General features: G+C 33.3%; 3 protein-coding genes and 1 long non-coding RNA gene across 9 annotated transcripts; 2 read left to right on the top strand and 2 right to left on the bottom strand.

Annotated features, from left to right (window-relative positions):
- On the bottom strand, positions 600 to 4320 carry LOC109355243 (GTPase LSG1-1-like). Of its 4 annotated transcripts, none has more exons than XM_019598283.1 (8): positions 3951 to 4318; positions 3900 to 3917; positions 3555 to 3656; positions 3385 to 3471; positions 3099 to 3192; positions 2575 to 2631; positions 2146 to 2225; positions 600 to 2030 (listed from the first exon to the last, which is right to left on the bottom strand). In XM_019598283.1, the coding sequence occupies exons 1-8, from the start codon at positions 4133 to 4135 to the stop codon at positions 887 to 889; spliced, it is 1767 nt and encodes a 588-aa protein (XP_019453828.1). In that variant the 5' UTR covers positions 4136 to 4318; the 3' UTR covers positions 600 to 886. The 4 variants fall into 4 exon arrangements, with proteins under 4 accessions (XP_019453828.1, XP_019453829.1, XP_019453830.1 ...); XM_019598284.1 differs by having other exon boundaries at positions 3900 to 3918; positions 3955 to 4318; XM_019598285.1 differs by having other exon boundaries at positions 3900 to 3915; positions 3955 to 4318.
- On the bottom strand, positions 5529 to 6845 carry LOC109354030 (AT-hook motif nuclear-localized protein 9-like). Its single transcript, XM_019596382.1, has 5 exons — positions 6674 to 6845; positions 6360 to 6487; positions 6138 to 6263; positions 5815 to 5961; positions 5529 to 5657 (listed from the first exon to the last, which is right to left on the bottom strand). Exons 1-5 carry the CDS (start codon positions 6843 to 6845, stop codon positions 5529 to 5531), a joined length of 702 nt encoding a protein of 233 aa, XP_019451927.1.
- LOC109355237 (dnaJ protein homolog ANJ1-like) lies at positions 11026 to 16755 on the top strand. 3 transcript variants are annotated; one of them, XM_019598276.1, is made up of 7 exons: positions 11026 to 11292; positions 11712 to 11883; positions 11978 to 12116; positions 12215 to 12367; positions 15664 to 15787; positions 15875 to 16073; positions 16191 to 16755. In XM_019598276.1, the coding sequence occupies exons 1-7, from the start codon at positions 11143 to 11145 to the stop codon at positions 16511 to 16513; spliced, it is 1260 nt and encodes a 419-aa protein (XP_019453821.1). In that variant the 5' UTR covers positions 11026 to 11142; the 3' UTR covers positions 16514 to 16755. The 3 variants fall into 3 exon arrangements, with proteins under 3 accessions (XP_019453821.1, XP_019453820.1, XP_019453819.1); XM_019598275.1 differs by having other exon boundaries at positions 12215 to 12398; positions 15695 to 15787; XM_019598274.1 differs by lacking the exons at positions 15664 to 15787; positions 15875 to 16073; positions 16191 to 16755 and adding exons at positions 12579 to 12777; positions 12895 to 13459 and having other exon boundaries at positions 12215 to 12491.
- On the top strand, positions 14812 to 15469 carry LOC109355241. Its single transcript, XR_002108640.1, has 2 exons — positions 14812 to 15008; positions 15367 to 15469. It is a non-coding gene; the product is annotated as an uncharacterized LOC109355241 (long non-coding RNA).

The raw sequence follows: 17214 nt of genomic DNA, 5'->3' as shown, positions 1-17214 counted from the left end.
CTTTTATGTGGCTAATAATAATCTTTGGATACAGGTGGATAGAAATAGCATGATCATCTCTCATCTTATTTCTACGGATAATTTGCTTATCTTTTATGTTCTATAATGCTTTAGGCCACCCTAAGAAAAATAATATTTATGTTGTACTAATGTTCCTGGAAATATTTATGTTCTTTTGCTACTGTGCATAGCTTTAGGAGAAAAGGGTGAATAGTTTTTGTTGCGTTTGGGAAATATACTGCTTGAGGAGGTAACTAGCCAAAAAGCCATATGGATTCCTCCCAGGGTTGCTAGTGAAGGTGAGGAACATGGGATCACTGGTGTGCATTGGTTTTTGAAAATGGTAGGTTGAACCAACGTGATATTGGTCTAGTAGTGTAAAATCTCACTAGATCCTCGGGATGACCAAAAGGTCAATGGTTCGGTTCCCGAAAGCGACACTTGTTGGGAAGGAGCCGAGAGGAGTTAGTTCTCTACCCATAGAGTGAAAGAATAACCTTCGAGGTATAAAAAAAGGAAGGTTGTTTTGTATTAAAAAAGCAAAACACTAAGGAGTTTTTGCCTTTTTAAATAGATTCTCCCCGACTCAATTTAGATTCATCAAAATTTCAGATGATTTTGAAGATATCAAGTGTTTTAAAAAAACCATATTAACCTTATTCTTCAATCCCTATTATGACAATCTTCCTCACATCCATAACAGCAGCTGTGAATACATAACATTTACCCCAGGTTATGGAGTGATCTGAGTAGGACTGCCTATGTTCTATCTGTGCAATGCCTTACAAACAAACACCATTTATAACTTGCTCCACCTCAATTAACAGAGTACATATAGTTCTATCTAACAGATAAATGTTGTATAAAAACCAAAGGGCATGACCTATCAGACCTTCGAAGGACCTGTATTTACTGGTTTCTGAAAGACTCTCGCAATCGGTGTTCCATCATCACCATCATTCCCTGCTCTCCATGTGCGATCTTTTTTCCTCTGAGGCTTTCTATGTTGTTTTTGAGACTCCTTGGACTTCTTGATAGTAACTTTCTTCGAAGCAGCAAGTCCATTAGCCATGTCAAATGAATTGAGGTCATCCAATACATGTTCAAGATTAGATGGTGCAACTTCATTCTCAACATCTGAGGAATCTTCAATACCAGATGAATCTGGCTCGTGCAACTTATCTGAGGAGTCATGCCCTGCAGGATCTTCTACAGCAAGTTCCTCATTCGACGTGGCAGGGGGCATCGCATAGTGAGGCAGCTTCCCGTCAATGTAATCTTTCAGAATCTGACGAGAAGCCCTGGTTTCATCAGGAAGTCCGCTGGAGGCAACATGCCCACGAGAAGCACAATATGCTCTCAGAAGTTCAGATGCCAGAGGGGGACGAGATTGGGACTCATATGGTTTAGGTTTAGGAAGTTTGATCTTATAAGTCGCTTCGATGACATGTCTTGGGACTCTATCAGCTACAACTTGGATAGATTCCCTGTGTTCAGTCATCCTATCAATAGGCAACACTCCAGAAGCAATCATCTCATATCTTGAGCTTGAAAAAGATGGAAAAACTAATCCCGGGCAGTCACAAAGGGTGAGCCTGTCAGAAATAATTAATGTCTGGAAATGCTTTGTTTTCCCTGGAGTAGAGGTGACACCAGTCCGCTTTTGACCAACCAGAGCATTAATAGTTGAGCTTTTCCCAACATTAGGATATCCAACAAATCCCACAATTACATTACTTGATGACGAACTACCAGCAGCATTTTCATCAGGAGATTTAACCTTAGAATGCCTTGTGCCAGAGGAGCCCGAATTTCTCCTCCTTTCAACTATCTCTTCTGCCTCTGATTGCAAGCGGGCTAAAAGCTCATCCCTTCCATATATCTTTGTGTCTAGGTTATTTGTTCTCCCCACGTTATCAGCCTCCCATGATGAACCAAGCTTCTTGCCTTCTAGAGCTGCAGTAGCAGCTTTAGCTGACCAGAAGATGAAGAGAATATCATGAGCACGAAAATATTCTGCCCATTTCTCTCTGCATGCAAAAGAGAAGATAAACAAAGGATAAATAATAAGAATCATAGCAAGATAGCAAACCAAGATGAGTGATGATTTTGATGCAGTATAAACCTTATACAAGAATTTTGTACCTGATAGATTCAGGTAAAAGATCTGCCTTATTAACCAAAAGCAATGTGCGTTTATGCTCATCAACCTCCCATGCATAAGCCTGTCCCAGAGTAAAAATAATGTAAAACAGATCATGCTTGGTACACATGATAGAGTGATTCCTAAAATAAAATAGATAATAAAGGTCCAAAGTAAGCTACACAGATTATAAACATGTAATATCAGGTCAAATCTGTCTCTTGCTTTTTACAATTGCGGAAATTAAAGTATGTAACCATCTTTTAAAAAATAGAAGTTCGGACTTCGGACTCCTTTGGATGCTGTGACTTTTTTAATGGCAGTAAGCTAAAGCAGCTGTGAAAGAATATTCAGTACATAGATTTCCACTAAATCTAATCCATAAGAATTAGTGCTTAGATTTTCTATAGACCTGGGGAAAAACACTTTACCTCAAGATCAGGACAGCGATAGAACAGAGGATCTCGTGAATCAACAACCATAACAAGCTGGTAAGAAAGTGTGAGAGGATGAGATCACAGTCATAAAGATTTCACAAAACATAAAATCAACACAGCTAAATGAAGGAGTATTCTACATTCAGAAATGATCCATAGATAAGCATAGTTGTTTGACCATCAAAATCATAGCTATTCAAAACTCCCATTCATAAAATGGGGTACCATGCCCATCCTCATCGAACTAATTTCTGGTTAATACGTCATTGTTACACATAGATATTTATATATGTAAATATATATACATTTGCGTGTGTGTGAGTGTGTGTGTGAGCATGTGTGGTAGTGTAACCTAACTATATTCTCATCAAAATCTATGCATTATCATTCCAAAAGGCATTATGTTAAGTGGTAGCTTACCTCAGGAGAAAACAATTAGTAAAAAGATACATAGAAATTCTTTAGCAACCTAAAAGTATTTTTTTCTAGGTAAAACTTCAAAGACCATATCAACATACCAAATCACTGCGCTCCACAACCCGCCAGAGCTGTCTCCAGATATCAATATTTTTCTCAAATGGAGTAAGGACAAGCGTCTTATTTTCCTCAAGCCTGAAACATCACGCTACAAATATAAACTAAAAAATGTATACATAACTTTTTTCTATCTAATGGTCTTCAAATATGATTTCCAGCATTAAAGTAAACTTGCAAAGCTTCTTTTCTTTTTCTGTTAGCACAGATGCACACAGAACTGTACAATTGTTAACAAAGAAAAGAAAAAACAGATAACATGGACCTAACCTTGCTAGGTTGCGACGCCAAGTCAAGAAAGATTGTCTTTCATTAGCATCAAGCTTCTCCACAGACATATTTGCAGTCCACGGGGGCCTAATGGAAAATAAAACAAAGGAGTTATGCCAACCAATCAAAGGATCACTGATTGCGTACAAGATAAGGAAAAAAAACCATGCCTGCGTGGAACTCGCAGACTGCTAGCATGTAATGCCTCCTCCCTCCTCTGCTGCTTCCTCATCTCTTCAGGCGTCATACCAATAGACCCAGATCCTGGATCCCTAATCTCACACAACACAACAATCATCACAAAGCTGAAGGATAAGACCAAAACAACTTAGTTTATGAACAGATACATCATGCAATTGGCAACATCCATGATGAAACTAGCTCTTTTAAGCTTATGGAAAACACTCTCTTTAGCTTTCGGAGATGTTGATATGATGAAATAAGCGTAAACAAAATATTAGTTCATCAAATTCAGTAAATTAAAATTAAAAAATGAAATTGAAAGGAGTAGATACAGATTGATGCGAAGGGTAGGTGGGAGGAGGGTGAGATGAGGATCGTCGGCATCGGAATCTGAATGAAGTTGGGGGTTTTCAGATTGTTCGATGATTGTGTCGATGTCAGTAACTTGGGTGAATGATTCTAGAAAGTTCTTCTTGTAGATACGACCTTTCTCCTTTGTTTCTTGGATCATATGGTTGTGTTGTTTAACCAGGGACCTACCCAGTCCTGTTTTCTGGTTCTTTCCCATTGCAATCAACCTCTTCTCTTCCTTTTCTCCTTTCTCCAACCCACTATTATATTATATGCCACTGTCGACGACGAGGTACACTAATTTTGTTTTGCTAGCTCACATCAAATATTTCTTCCCAACCTCGCCCCATTTAATTTACCCAATTACAAAAAAGATTCTTACTACAGAACAATTATTAACTTAAACCAACACAACATACCAAAGAGCCTAATGTGTTAAGCATGTTTTGATGTATGAGCTTATATTAACAACTAACAATGCTCACCTCAGATAATAGCTTATATAATATATTATTATGTTATTGTAACTAGCTGATACAATGGAGTATTTTACACATTCACTAAACTAGACCGAAAACGAACTGAATCAACTCGGTATTCGTTCGAAACTCGATTCGTTATTTAGTTTGATAAATTTGGTTGAACTAAATGAGCTGGAAATTAAGCTCATCAAATAAATGAGTCAAACTTGAGTTGGATATAGTTGGACTCGTTCGGTTTATGAGTTTGACTTGATAGATTTATATATATATATATATATATATATATATATAAACTAATTTTTATGTTTATTATGGTCCATGCATTATTTTTTATATTTATTGTTATTATATATATAGAAAAGGTTATATTTATATATATATATAACCTTATTTTTCAAATTTTAATTAAATATTTGAGTTGTCCAAATAAACCATTTGAACTGAACCAAATAATTCACGGATTTTAACCAAGCCAAACTCAATCTAAAAAATAACTCGTATTGAACTCGAGTTAAGTTTCGAGCTGAGTCAATCCTTATCGAGTTGAACCGAGCTTGGTTCAACTCAGTTCAACTCGGTTCAGCTCGTTTCCTCCCCACACTAAACTACTACAGTATTAAGTATAAAAAAATTTCACAATACAAACAGCAAAAAAAAATAATAAATTTATGATAAGGATCTTCTTTTTTACTATTGGACGTTATTATCATTATATTTAGTTTGACAAAAAAAATTGCTCCGATAGTTTATAAATTTTATATACTTTCAGTCATTTGTCATTCATATAGAATTATAATTCTATGTAGTGAGAATAAATGATCCAAAAACTAAAATGACGAGACCTTAGTAAACACACCTTGTCATACTTACACACCAGAGTACAAGTCATTCCACGGAATCATCATTCTTTGTACCAATCAAAATGAGAAAAAACCAATCATCATTCCGTTTGCAAACAATGGCACAGTTAAAGTTTCTGTTGTAGAATTTTTCCTTATCAGCAATTGTGGTCCTCTATGTGCCACCAACCAAAACTAGATGAACAACTTTGCCCTTTTAAAGTCAAACACTACAAATGTTTTGTCTCCTAACACAAGCAAGAAAGAAAATAAAATTCCTGTATCTATACTATGCAGATCCTGATCTTGGTGGAGCCATGGCTGAATCTTGATCAGCTCTTGTTTTTGGAGATCCAGATGTGTCCCCTCTCTTGCTTTGTTTAAAGATGCCCATTTGCTTGAAAACGGCTATAACAATCTGATGGACCAAGAGAGACTCCGGTTAAGTTCCACAATGATTATAGGAATAATCCAATACAATGATGCATCACTTCTAAAAGTATACATACATTAAACCTTGTCTATTTCAGTCTTATATGGATATCTCATATATATATAGGTCATGAATTTCTTACTTTAACAGGGGTAGCCGCAATCATTGATCTCTCAATGACACCTCCAAAAACAGTTCCATCTGGTGCAGCCAGTGAACAGATCAACAAGGCATTTTCGCCTGGTACACTATTACCTTGTCCAGAAAAGGATAAAATCTCATGGCGACCCTGCATATGCAATAACAGAAATTAAAAAAATGAAACCAGAGATTTACATATAAAGCAAAAGTAGAGATAAAAAAAGAAAGAGATTTGTCACAAAGATTTACACACATACAAAAGAGATGATTCAACTTTTTTTCATTTGTTACAAAGCAAAGTAGAGATAGAAGGTAAAATTGTACCGCATATGTCACAGTACCACCAAATCTGCTAAAGACACTAGATGATATTTGACCAGTAGCAGAAAGTACAGAAACAGTATCAGGGGACATCTCTTCAAAAAGTGAGAGTAACTTGGTCACCACATTCTGAAAATGACCAAAAGCATATATTCTTTGTCAATAGAAGATAGAATTTGTATGAAAAAAGTTAAGATAATAAATTTGAAGTTTCAACAATTGTACCTCCCCAGGAACCACGGTCACCATATAATAAGCTGTTAAGTCAAGCACAGATGTTTCTGCCCAAATACCAGCTTCAACCAATAAAGTATCAAACATGAGAAACTGATCAAAATTCCAAACATGAGAAACTGAGCATATGAAAAATAAGATAATTTGTTAACTAGAAATATGTCACATGAATAACAATCCCACTATATCATTTTACTAATTGATTTTCAACCAGAAAGAAAGAAAGAAAGAAAGAAAGATAATGCATGAAAGTGAATGCAAACTGAAACCAACCAAGAAAAGAAAGAATGAAAAAAGAAAGTCACCACTAGTGGAAGATATCCTCTGAAATTTTCTAGAACCAGGAGGCCTTCCTCTTCCCCTCCTTTCAACGGTTGGAAGAGGCTGAACCCACAAACCGGGTGGAGTAACAACGTACTCTCTTGTTTCCTCCTTCACCACCACCACCACCTCCGGAGTTGTCGCCTCCGGCGCCATTCCCGCAGCAGAGTTCCTCGGCTGAGTGGGTGAATGGTCTTGATTTTCCTCCATCAAATGAAGTGAAGGTTGAATCTTAGAGAATGTAAGAGAAGCTATGAAAAACAGACAAGTTTCTGAATGGTACAACACTGTGATGAGTAGCATAGGGTATTTATATAACTAGTTCTGTTAACAGAGTTCCAACTACTAACTAACTATTTGTAACTAACTAATAGAGTTAGTTAAATAACTGCACGTATTGACAAAAACGGTTCTTCTATTCTTATCCTCTAATGTATTTTGATTCTATTGAGGAAAATGTTCTGTATTTCAATATATTTTTTCTTCAATAAAATCTAATGAAAAAAATCATTTTCTTTTATCCTTATCCACGAGCATAAAAGATGTTAAGAACCTCAATATCAAATATTCATTAAACGATATTATACAAATTTAATCACATGTATCAGATGTTGGAGTTGCCATTTTCTAAGGTTAGTATAATTACTTTAGACACAAGTTAAAGACAAACATAAATTTCTTACTTTGAAACAAACACATGCACATAGACAAAGTGGTTAGGTTAATAGAAAACAAAATGCGAATTTGGTAGAACTCAATTGCTAAATCCGCGAGATATTAAGCGTAAGTGCATGAATTTAAAAAACATCACATACAAATTATTCTTTTTTCTCAATACTCTCTTTCTATTTTTTTTCTTTTTATTTTTTCTTCATGAAAATAAAGAAAATAATTAGTTGGAAATTACGCTCTCATGTCATGTTTGTATTATTTTATTCCGCATTCTTGTAGTTTTTTGTTACACATTTTTATCGTATTTTACAAATTACATACAACCTCTCTTAATGTTTGTGTTGTACTACTGTTGTATTATACTTTTACTGCCATCAACTAGTAGTCATTAACATTACGCTTTTCTAGTTCTTGGTATTGGATACAATTAGCATTGGCAATTAGGGTTGTTTTATCTAATCCAACGTATGTCTATATAATACTCATCAAAATTAGGGTGGACATGAGCATGCTCGTTTCCAAATAGGACATAAAATATTATGTCATGTCAGCCCTAAACGTGGGTATGGTGGGCTTGCAGGCCGCCCTAAATTAAAAAAAAAACTAAAAATGATTTAGTACATAGAACATTGTAAGATATTATATATTTTTCTTATTTTTTATTTCACTACTCAAACATTGCAATATTCATGTTATCGTATTTGAAATTATATGATTGCATAGTGTGATTCAAAACATAACACATTGTTTTGCATAGACTGAAAATGTAGTTAATTGGTAAGATATTATATATTAGAAAATTGTTACATTGTACTCGAGTGGTGAAAATATGAATTCTTTTGTTATATTTTGCTCATCAATTTTTTAATGTAGTATTCATTGATGCCTATGGGTCACTCTGTCCGCCCGTTTATAATGTTCGTGAACAAAAAAGACATGTTTGACAGGCATTTTAAAGCAAAATAACATATTTTTCGTGCCCTGTTCGCCCAAAACATGAAGGTGGGCCGCTTGCCATGGGCATCGCCCAAATTGCCAATAAATACAATATGGCAAAACTTTAGACATTGCCAACGAAATTAAACTTCCAAGTTATTAATCGCCAAACTAGTAGGTTATGAAGAATTTTTTTTTTGGCTATAGACAACTTCAACACTTCATATTTACATACATTCAATCATTGTTAAGTTATTAAATTGTTGACCCTCAAGCTTAATTTAATGAAAGTTTGTTTCAGTCATGAAAGTAAACTTCATGGAGAAATGGTTCATTTAATACCTTGAAATATTATAATTTTAATTCTCACATTAAAAGTTACATGTCTTGGTCACATATTAGGAAAACTCCATAAAAAAAAATAAGAACAATGATAGTGTGTATCATATACTCTTTCTGTGTCCCTTTATAAATTAAATTTTAGATAGTTCATTTATTCCTAGTTATTTTATACTATGTTTTGCATGATGAATGGTATCACAATACTATATCAAATAATAAATTAATTCATTTTCATTTCAAAATATGTAAGTATCTCTCCCAACAAATATTACTTTTAGGAATCGAACATTTATATTAAATATAAATAATTTATATTTATAAAATTTATTTTTTTGTAAATATAAAATGTAAGGAATGAATTCCTTTATATTTAGAAAGTTTATTTATTCTTAAATATAAGCCATTCTATAGTATCTAGCATTATTTAATATATATGTATTAAATATATTTCTACATAATTATACTATATTTATTACTTCTTACATATCTCATTTATATATATCTATACTATATATAAGGTAAAACATGTACTATATATAAAAGCAAAACATGGTGTAATTGTAAACTTTATTTGAAGTCATATGTAAATGGATCTTAATAAATCATAGTTTTCACATCATAAGAATAGTTACAGATTATTAACATTTACCCATGGCGATACGATCCTCCATTTAATTGTTGTTTGATGTTCTTGGTTTATAGAGTAACTCTTCTATCTCACTCCCGTTCTTACTATGCTCTTCCTTAAGTGATGGCTAATAGAACAATCTTTATGGACAGAGATATGTACAATATTTCTGGTCATTTTTCTTGTTAGTATAATGCTTCCATCAAGTAGTATATATAAGCTATTTCCCAAGAGTCTTAACATTTCATTGATAACTCTTCATTCAAGAGTTATGTCATTCAAAGAATGAAATAATACATTCATTCATGTCACAATAGGCATATTTCTTATAGTAACTTTCACCATGGTGTAATTTTCACTTCCTATTTTGCCTTTCATATTATTTAATTTTTACAAAAAACCATATAATCATAATTAACAACCACCAACATATTAATTAACCACATCTTTTACCTTAAACTAAATATTATAATCTAATATAACATAAGAGAAAAAATGTGCTACAATCTTATATATAGTTAATGTATCATTCAGTTATATTATTTTTATTTTAAAGTTAATGATGATCGAAAATAATGATAAATAGTGTAATGACAATGTAAAAAACTCTTACACTATTAGTGTATATATATTTTTCTTTTTGTATATTATCACTACCTCGTTCACTATTTATTTGACTCTTCAAAAAATAATTTAAATGAATAATAACTGCGTATAATCACAATGCATAGATATTACAATCTTTGTGTAAAAGTCAATAATAATTAATATAAAAAGTGTAATATTTATACATTATCAATATAAAAAATTATACACAATCAATATTATCAAATATTAATTTTTATTACTTTTTCTGAAAAGTCAATAATAATAAAAACAAATAATAGATTGAGATCTTATAAAACTTTTATGCTATTAATATATACATTTTTCTAATATAAATAGTAATGACGTGGTGATAGTGTAAAAATACTATTAGATTTTAGTATATTATACTAACACTCCCTGAATTTTAGTGAAATTACACCAACCACCCCTCACTTTTCTACGGCTACATGAACCCCGATTTTTTATACTTGCATTACACTGATCATCCATGCATGAGAAATAAGTTTAATTATTTAAACAAAAAATATGATAAATACAATTAAGTTAAACAATGGTATATTGTGGAGACAATTCCAAATAATATACAAATCAATGTATCTTTATTATTTTTTGTTACAAATGCATTAATAATTTCGAAAAGATATTGTTTAAATCACTCATATACTATATCGTAATTAACCAAAAATAATAAAGATGTATTAACTCATATATTATTTGGACTTATCTCTACAATATGCCATATTTTGTTTAACTAAATTACATTTATTATATTTTTTATTTAAAAGATTACACTTATTTTTTATCCAGACATAATCAGATTAATGAATGAAAGTATAAAAATTAACTAGTTTGTACATATTCAAACGGTGATTTTTTAATTTTACTAAAATTTTGAGAGAATGGTTAGTGTATTCTAAATTTTATGACGATAAATATTAAATGGTTCAGTAATTATTGCATCCAGGTTTCCAAATTCGAAAAGCTTGGTAGGAAGGATCTAGAATAAGTTCTTAGCAAACCGAAATTGTACACATCCAACGGTCCATCCTTTTTCACACAAAAAATTCTAGACTCTTCTTCAGCAAATGATGAAATCACAGCCGTCCACTAATAAAACCTTCAAATTAATAAACTCATTTAAATTGCGTCCAATGGCTCTTTTTCTCTCATCTCATTTTTTCAATCTCTTATAATCACTAGATCTAGAATTCTTGTTCTTCATCATCTTCATCCTTTCACCAAAGTAGGGTTTTCAATCAAGCAAACATGTTTGGGAGAGCACCGAAGAAGAGCGATAACAGTAGATACTATGAAATTCTTGGCGTTGCTAAAAGTGCTTCTCAGGATGATCTCAAAAAAGCTTACAAGAAAGCCGCTATTAAGAATCACCCCGATAAGGGTGGTGATCCTGAAAAGGTGTATTTCTTTTACCTCAATTTCGTTTCATTTTTTAATATTCTGAGTAAATTTAGTGATTTAGGGTTAGTTATTCAGCTAATTGCATTATTGTATGATTCCCAATGATGAACTGCAAATCGTGGTTGAATACTGTAATCAATTTAATGTTTTTGTGACTGATTTAGGGTTAACTTTTCATTTTGTCTTAAACATGCTGGCAATTTTAGAATTTGTGCTTGTTTATTAAGTAATAGGCATTTGGTGGTGCTTATTTATGTTGTTGTGGGAATTCATGTTGTTGATTTTTTATTTTGTTATAAGGTGGTTCTAGTTTCTAGTTTCAGTGTCTATGCTCTTTCAATAGCCAGTGATGCTAGGGTTTACATATTTCTTATTGTACTGTTTTTCAATTTTAATTTTACTTTTTGGGAATGTAGTTCAAAGAGCTGGCCCAAGCTTATGAGGTTCTAAGTGACCCTGAGAAGCGTGAGATTTATGATCAATATGGTGAAGATGCTCTTAAGGAAGGAATGGGTGGCGGTGGCGGTGGACATGACCCCTTTGACATCTTCAGTTCATTCTTCGGTGGAGGTGGAAATCCATTTGGTGGTATGATTACAATTAATTCTCTTTTGGTTGAGGTTTGGATTCTTCAAAATTGTACACTTTGATGTCTTAGAGGATTTATGGATTCTGTGAACAGGCGGTAGCAGCCGAGGACGGAGGCAGCGACGTGGAGAAGATGTTGTTCACCCTCTCAAGGTCAGCTTGGAGGACCTTTACAGTGGGACATCTAAGAAGCTCTCCCTCTCTAGAAATGTCATATGCTCAAAGTGCAGTGGGTGTGTATCTCTGAGATTTAATTTCATTGTTTGTATAGTCTTTGCTTGTTTTAAATGCAGGGTTTATTACATTAGTGGTTGGTTTTAATTGATTGCAGGAAAGGGTCTAAGTCTGGTGCTTCCACAAAGTGTGCTGGTTGTCAAGGAACTGGTATGAAGGTTTCTATCAGACACCTTGGTCCTTCCATGATTCAGCAAATGCAACATGCTTGCAATGAATGTAAGGGTACTGGAGAAACCATCAATGACAGGGACCGCTGCCCTCAGTGCAAGGGAGAAAAGGTTGTTCAAGAGAAGAAAGTACTTGAAGTTATTGTGGAGAAGGGGATGCAGAATGGCCAGAAGATTACATTCCCTGGTGAAGCCGATGAAGCGGTATGTTGCGAGTATTGGTGTTAATTGACATTAATTTGCTTCGATAGATGAAATTAGACTGACTTGGAGCTGTTTGTGTTTTTGCAGCCAGACACAGTTACTGGGGATATTGTCTTTGTGCTTCAGCAGAAGGAACATCCCAAGTTCAAGAGAAAGGCCGAAGATCTCATTGTGGAGCACACTTTGTCCCTCACCGATGCTTTGTGTGGCTTCCAATTTGTGCTGTCTCACTTGGATGGCCGTCAGCTCCTTATCAAATCCAACCCTGGTGAAGTTATTAAGCCTGGTATGAAAATAGTTTCATCTGCCATTCCCATGGCTCAATTTTGCTGTGTGATTAAAATAGCAATTCAATTATGTGCTAGAGAAGAGTTTCTTATGCTTTGCTTGTTTATGTATGCAGATTCATACAAGGCAATTAACGATGAAGGAATGCCATTGTATCAGAGGCCATTCATGAAAGGGAAGCTTTACATTCACTTCAACGTGGAGTTCCCTGAATCTCTAAGTCTCGATCAGGTTAAGGCTTTAGAGGCTGTCCTGCCACCAAAGCCTTCATCACAATTAACAGACATGGAGCTAGATGAATGTGAGGAGACCACACTCAATGACGTGAACATGGAAGAGGAGTCAAGGAGGAAGCAGCAACAAGCTCAGCAGGAAGCATATGATGAGGATGATGATATGCCTGGTGGTGCACAGAGGGTACAGTGTGCCCAGCAGTAGTGACATCTGTGGCACAAGTAGAATTTCAGATAATGATGATGTTATGTTACTGTCTTTTTTAACGGTAGTGTGGACAACATAAGTAGTGTTTGATTGATATGGTTATGAGAAAGTGAAGAGTGTACCTGTAACTCTTTTATTTTGTTGTCAAAAAGGGATATTTTCCTTCTAGGACATGCTATATACTTCATTTTATATTTTCCATATTTTGGTGGTTTTTTGGAACATTCCTGTTTTAGCTATTCCAGTTGACTAAATTTATTCTCCAGGGGAAATGGAAGTGAATCCCGGAATATTCTCCCAATAAACATTAAGCTTTTGAAGCAAAATTAAGTAATAATTGGGGGTGTCTGCAGGTGCTTAGAGAATAATACTCTCTTCTTATAAGGACCATAACACAATGTTATATTTTATTATTTTTATGAAAATATTTTTAAAATAATATAAAATAGTATACTTTTACTGGTTGAAATAAATTATTTCTCATATTTTTTAGGAAATAAGTTATCTTCAATTCTTATATATTCCGATATAGATGATTTTCTTCTTCTTCATTAAACAGTATTTCAAAGTTACATTATGTTCCATCTTCAAGAAAAAAAATCAATTATTTTCGAATGATTTTTTCAATTAAAAATTCCGTTAAAGAAGGTTTTGTTCTAAATTAAATTTTCATGTTATGCAAGAGAGGTCCCAGCACCCGTAGCTTAAATACCATCTATTTCTCTTTCTAATTATCTCTAAATCTTAATTGTTGATGAAATTTGGCCTTGATACATCTATTTTATTTTAACCTATTATTTAATTTTACTTTTTATATATTAATATTATTGTGTGACACATTTTAACTCAATTTATTTATTATTTTCTCAAATTATTTATATTTTGATACTGGTTTTCTTCAAATCATCATTATTGGGTTAACATCCATTATTGCATTGCTCTTCCTGATAATATCAGTTTCTTTCTTGTCATATTAATAATAAAATTTATACATGTTAATTTTATTAATTAACATATAAAATTTAAGAGGCATTTGAAGAAAAAATAGTTCAGTAAAAAACTTAAAAAAAATGAGTTTTATGCACTCTAGTCTCTACCATAAATACTTGATGGTGAATAAAGATATGAAGTCCTTAACTTAGCTGCTATCTATGGGAGAATGTGGCTACAAATCAATAAACGAGATTAATTCAACATCAGATTTATTCACGCTCCTCTCCTACCACAATAACACAATATATGCTTAATAACAAAATATTTATAAGTATATTATTTCATATATCAAAGATTTATATGTATATTATTTCATATATCAAAGATTTATATGTATATTATTTCATATATCAAAGATTTATATGTATATTATTTCATATATCAAAGATTTATATGTATATTATTTCATATATCAAAGATTTATATGTATATTATTTCATATATCAAAGATTCAAAATGTCAAATTTTTAATTCAGAACAATGCCTAGAGATTAATTACTTATTAAATACTCAAATTAATAATAAGAGACTGAGACTAGTCTTATTCTCCCATCCTCACATTGTTTAACTTTGAAATAATTATTAATATTCTTATTTGACTATGTGTATGTTTGGTGTTGGAGTTTAGTAAGAACAGTTAGCATAAACTCTCTCCGTTGTTCTTCTTCTTCTTCTTCATCTTCGTGCAATCGATGGCATTTCACTCTCTTCCCAACCTCTACCTTATTCTATCCTTCTCAATCCTCTTCCTCTCTTCTTTTCTCGCTCAAGCTAAGGTTACCTTCAAATACTGCGGTACTTCCACCCTTACCTTTCACTCTTTTTATTACTATTTTAATTTTATATTTTTTATTGTGGGATTTAATCTCCTTAAACTCAACATTAGGATCTTATACTGTGTTTCTTTAATTTCATTTTTATGAAATTGCATAGTTCTTCAATTCTGAGGGATTTTAGTGGATTTGACTCTTATGTAGTTGATTTGACTCTTATGTAGTGGATTTCTATTAAGTTGAGTTTAATTTTTGTGTGATTTTGTGGTGTCATGTGTGTGCTTCAGTGCTGGAAGCTGGGGTCATGTTTGTTCAGATTTGATTTAGATTTTGGTAATTTTTTGTCTATTTATTTGTTTGCTAAAAAAATGTATATGCAGATAAGAAGGGAAATTATGATGTGAAAGTGTCTGGAATTGAAATATCACCAAATCCTGTTGTCAGTGGTAACCCGGCTAACTTCAAGATCTCAGCTTCTTCGGGTAATCTCTCCATTTTTTAATCTACTTTTTCTATTTATTTTTCATTTTTCACCCTTTATTTTAAGACAATAAACTCCTCATACAATGAAATAACTTATCTCATCTGGTCAATACAAGTATGACATGTGTATTATTTTGTTTTGTTTTAGAAATATTTTTATAGAAAATGATGAAATAGGACATCATCAATGACAGGGACCGCTGCCCTCAGTGCAAGGGAGAAAAGGTTGTTCAAGAGAAGAAAGTACTTGAAGTTATTGTGGAGAAGGGGATGCAGAATGGCCAGAAGATTACATTCCCTGGTGAAGCCGATGAAGCGGTATGTTGCGAGTATTGGTGTTAATTGACATTAATTTGCTTCGATAGATGAAATTAGACTGACTTGGAGCTGTTTGTGTTTTTGCAGCCAGACACAGTTACTGGGGATATTGTCTTTGTGCTTCAGCAGAAGGAACATCCCAAGTTCAAGAGAAAGGCCGAAGATCTCATTGTGGAGCACACTTTGTCCCTCACCGATGCTTTGTGTGGCTTCCAATTTGTGCTGTCTCACTTGGATGGCCGTCAGCTCCTTATCAAATCCAACCCTGGTGAAGTTATTAAGCCTGGTATGAAAATAGTTTCATCTGCCATTCCCATGGCTCAATTTTGCTGTGTGATTAAAATAGCAATTCAATTATGTGCTAGAGAAGAGTTTCTTATGCTTTGCTTGTTTATGTATGCAGATTCATACAAGGCAATTAACGATGAAGGAATGCCATTGTATCAGAGGCCATTCATGAAAGGGAAGCTTTACATTCACTTCAACGTGGAGTTCCCTGAATCTCTAAGTCTCGATCAGGTTAAGGCTTTAGAGGCTGTCCTGCCACCAAAGCCTTCATCACAATTAACAGACATGGAGCTAGATGAATGTGAGGAGACCACACTCAATGACGTGAACATGGAAGAGGAGTCAAGGAGGAAGCAGCAACAAGCTCAGCAGGAAGCATATGATGAGGATGATGATATGCCTGGTGGTGCACAGAGGGTACAGTGTGCCCAGCAGTAGTGACATCTGTGGCACAAGTAGAATTTCAGATAATGATGATGTTATGTTACTGTCTTTTTTAACGGTAGTGTGGACAACATAAGTAGTGTTTGATTGATATGGTTATGAGAAAGTGAAGAGTGTACCTGTAACTCTTTTATTTTGTTGTCAAAAAGGGATATTTTCCTTCTAGGACATGCTATATACTTCATTTTATATTTTCCATATTTTGGTGGTTTTTTGGAACATTCCTGTTTTAGCTATTCCAGTTGACTAAATTTATTCTCCAGGGGAAATGGAAGTGAATCCCGGAATATTCTCCCAATAAACATTAAGCTTTTGAAGCAAAATTAAGTAATAATTGGGGGTGTCTGCAGGTGCTTAGAGAATAATACTCTCTTCTTATAAGGACCATAACACAATGTTATATTTTATTATTTTTATGAAAATATTTTTAAAATAATATAAAATAGTATACTTTTACTGGTTGAAATAAATTATTTCTCATATTTTTTAGGAAATAAGTTATCTTCAATTCTTATATATTCCGATATAGATGATTTTCTTCTTCTTCATTAAACAGTATTTCAAAGTTACATTATGTTCCATCTTCAAGAAAAAAAATCAATTATTTTCGAATGATTTTTTCAATTAAAAATTCCGTTAAAGAAGGTTTTGTTCTAAATTAAATTTTCATGTTATGCAAGAGAGGTCCCAGCACC

This window comes from Lupinus angustifolius, chromosome LG08, assembly GCF_001865875.1.
Source record: "Lupinus angustifolius cultivar Tanjil chromosome LG08, LupAngTanjil_v1.0, whole genome shotgun sequence".
Lineage (NCBI taxonomy): Eukaryota > Viridiplantae > Streptophyta > Magnoliopsida > Fabales > Fabaceae > Lupinus > Lupinus angustifolius.
This window is presented reverse-complemented; position numbering and strand designations above follow the sequence as displayed.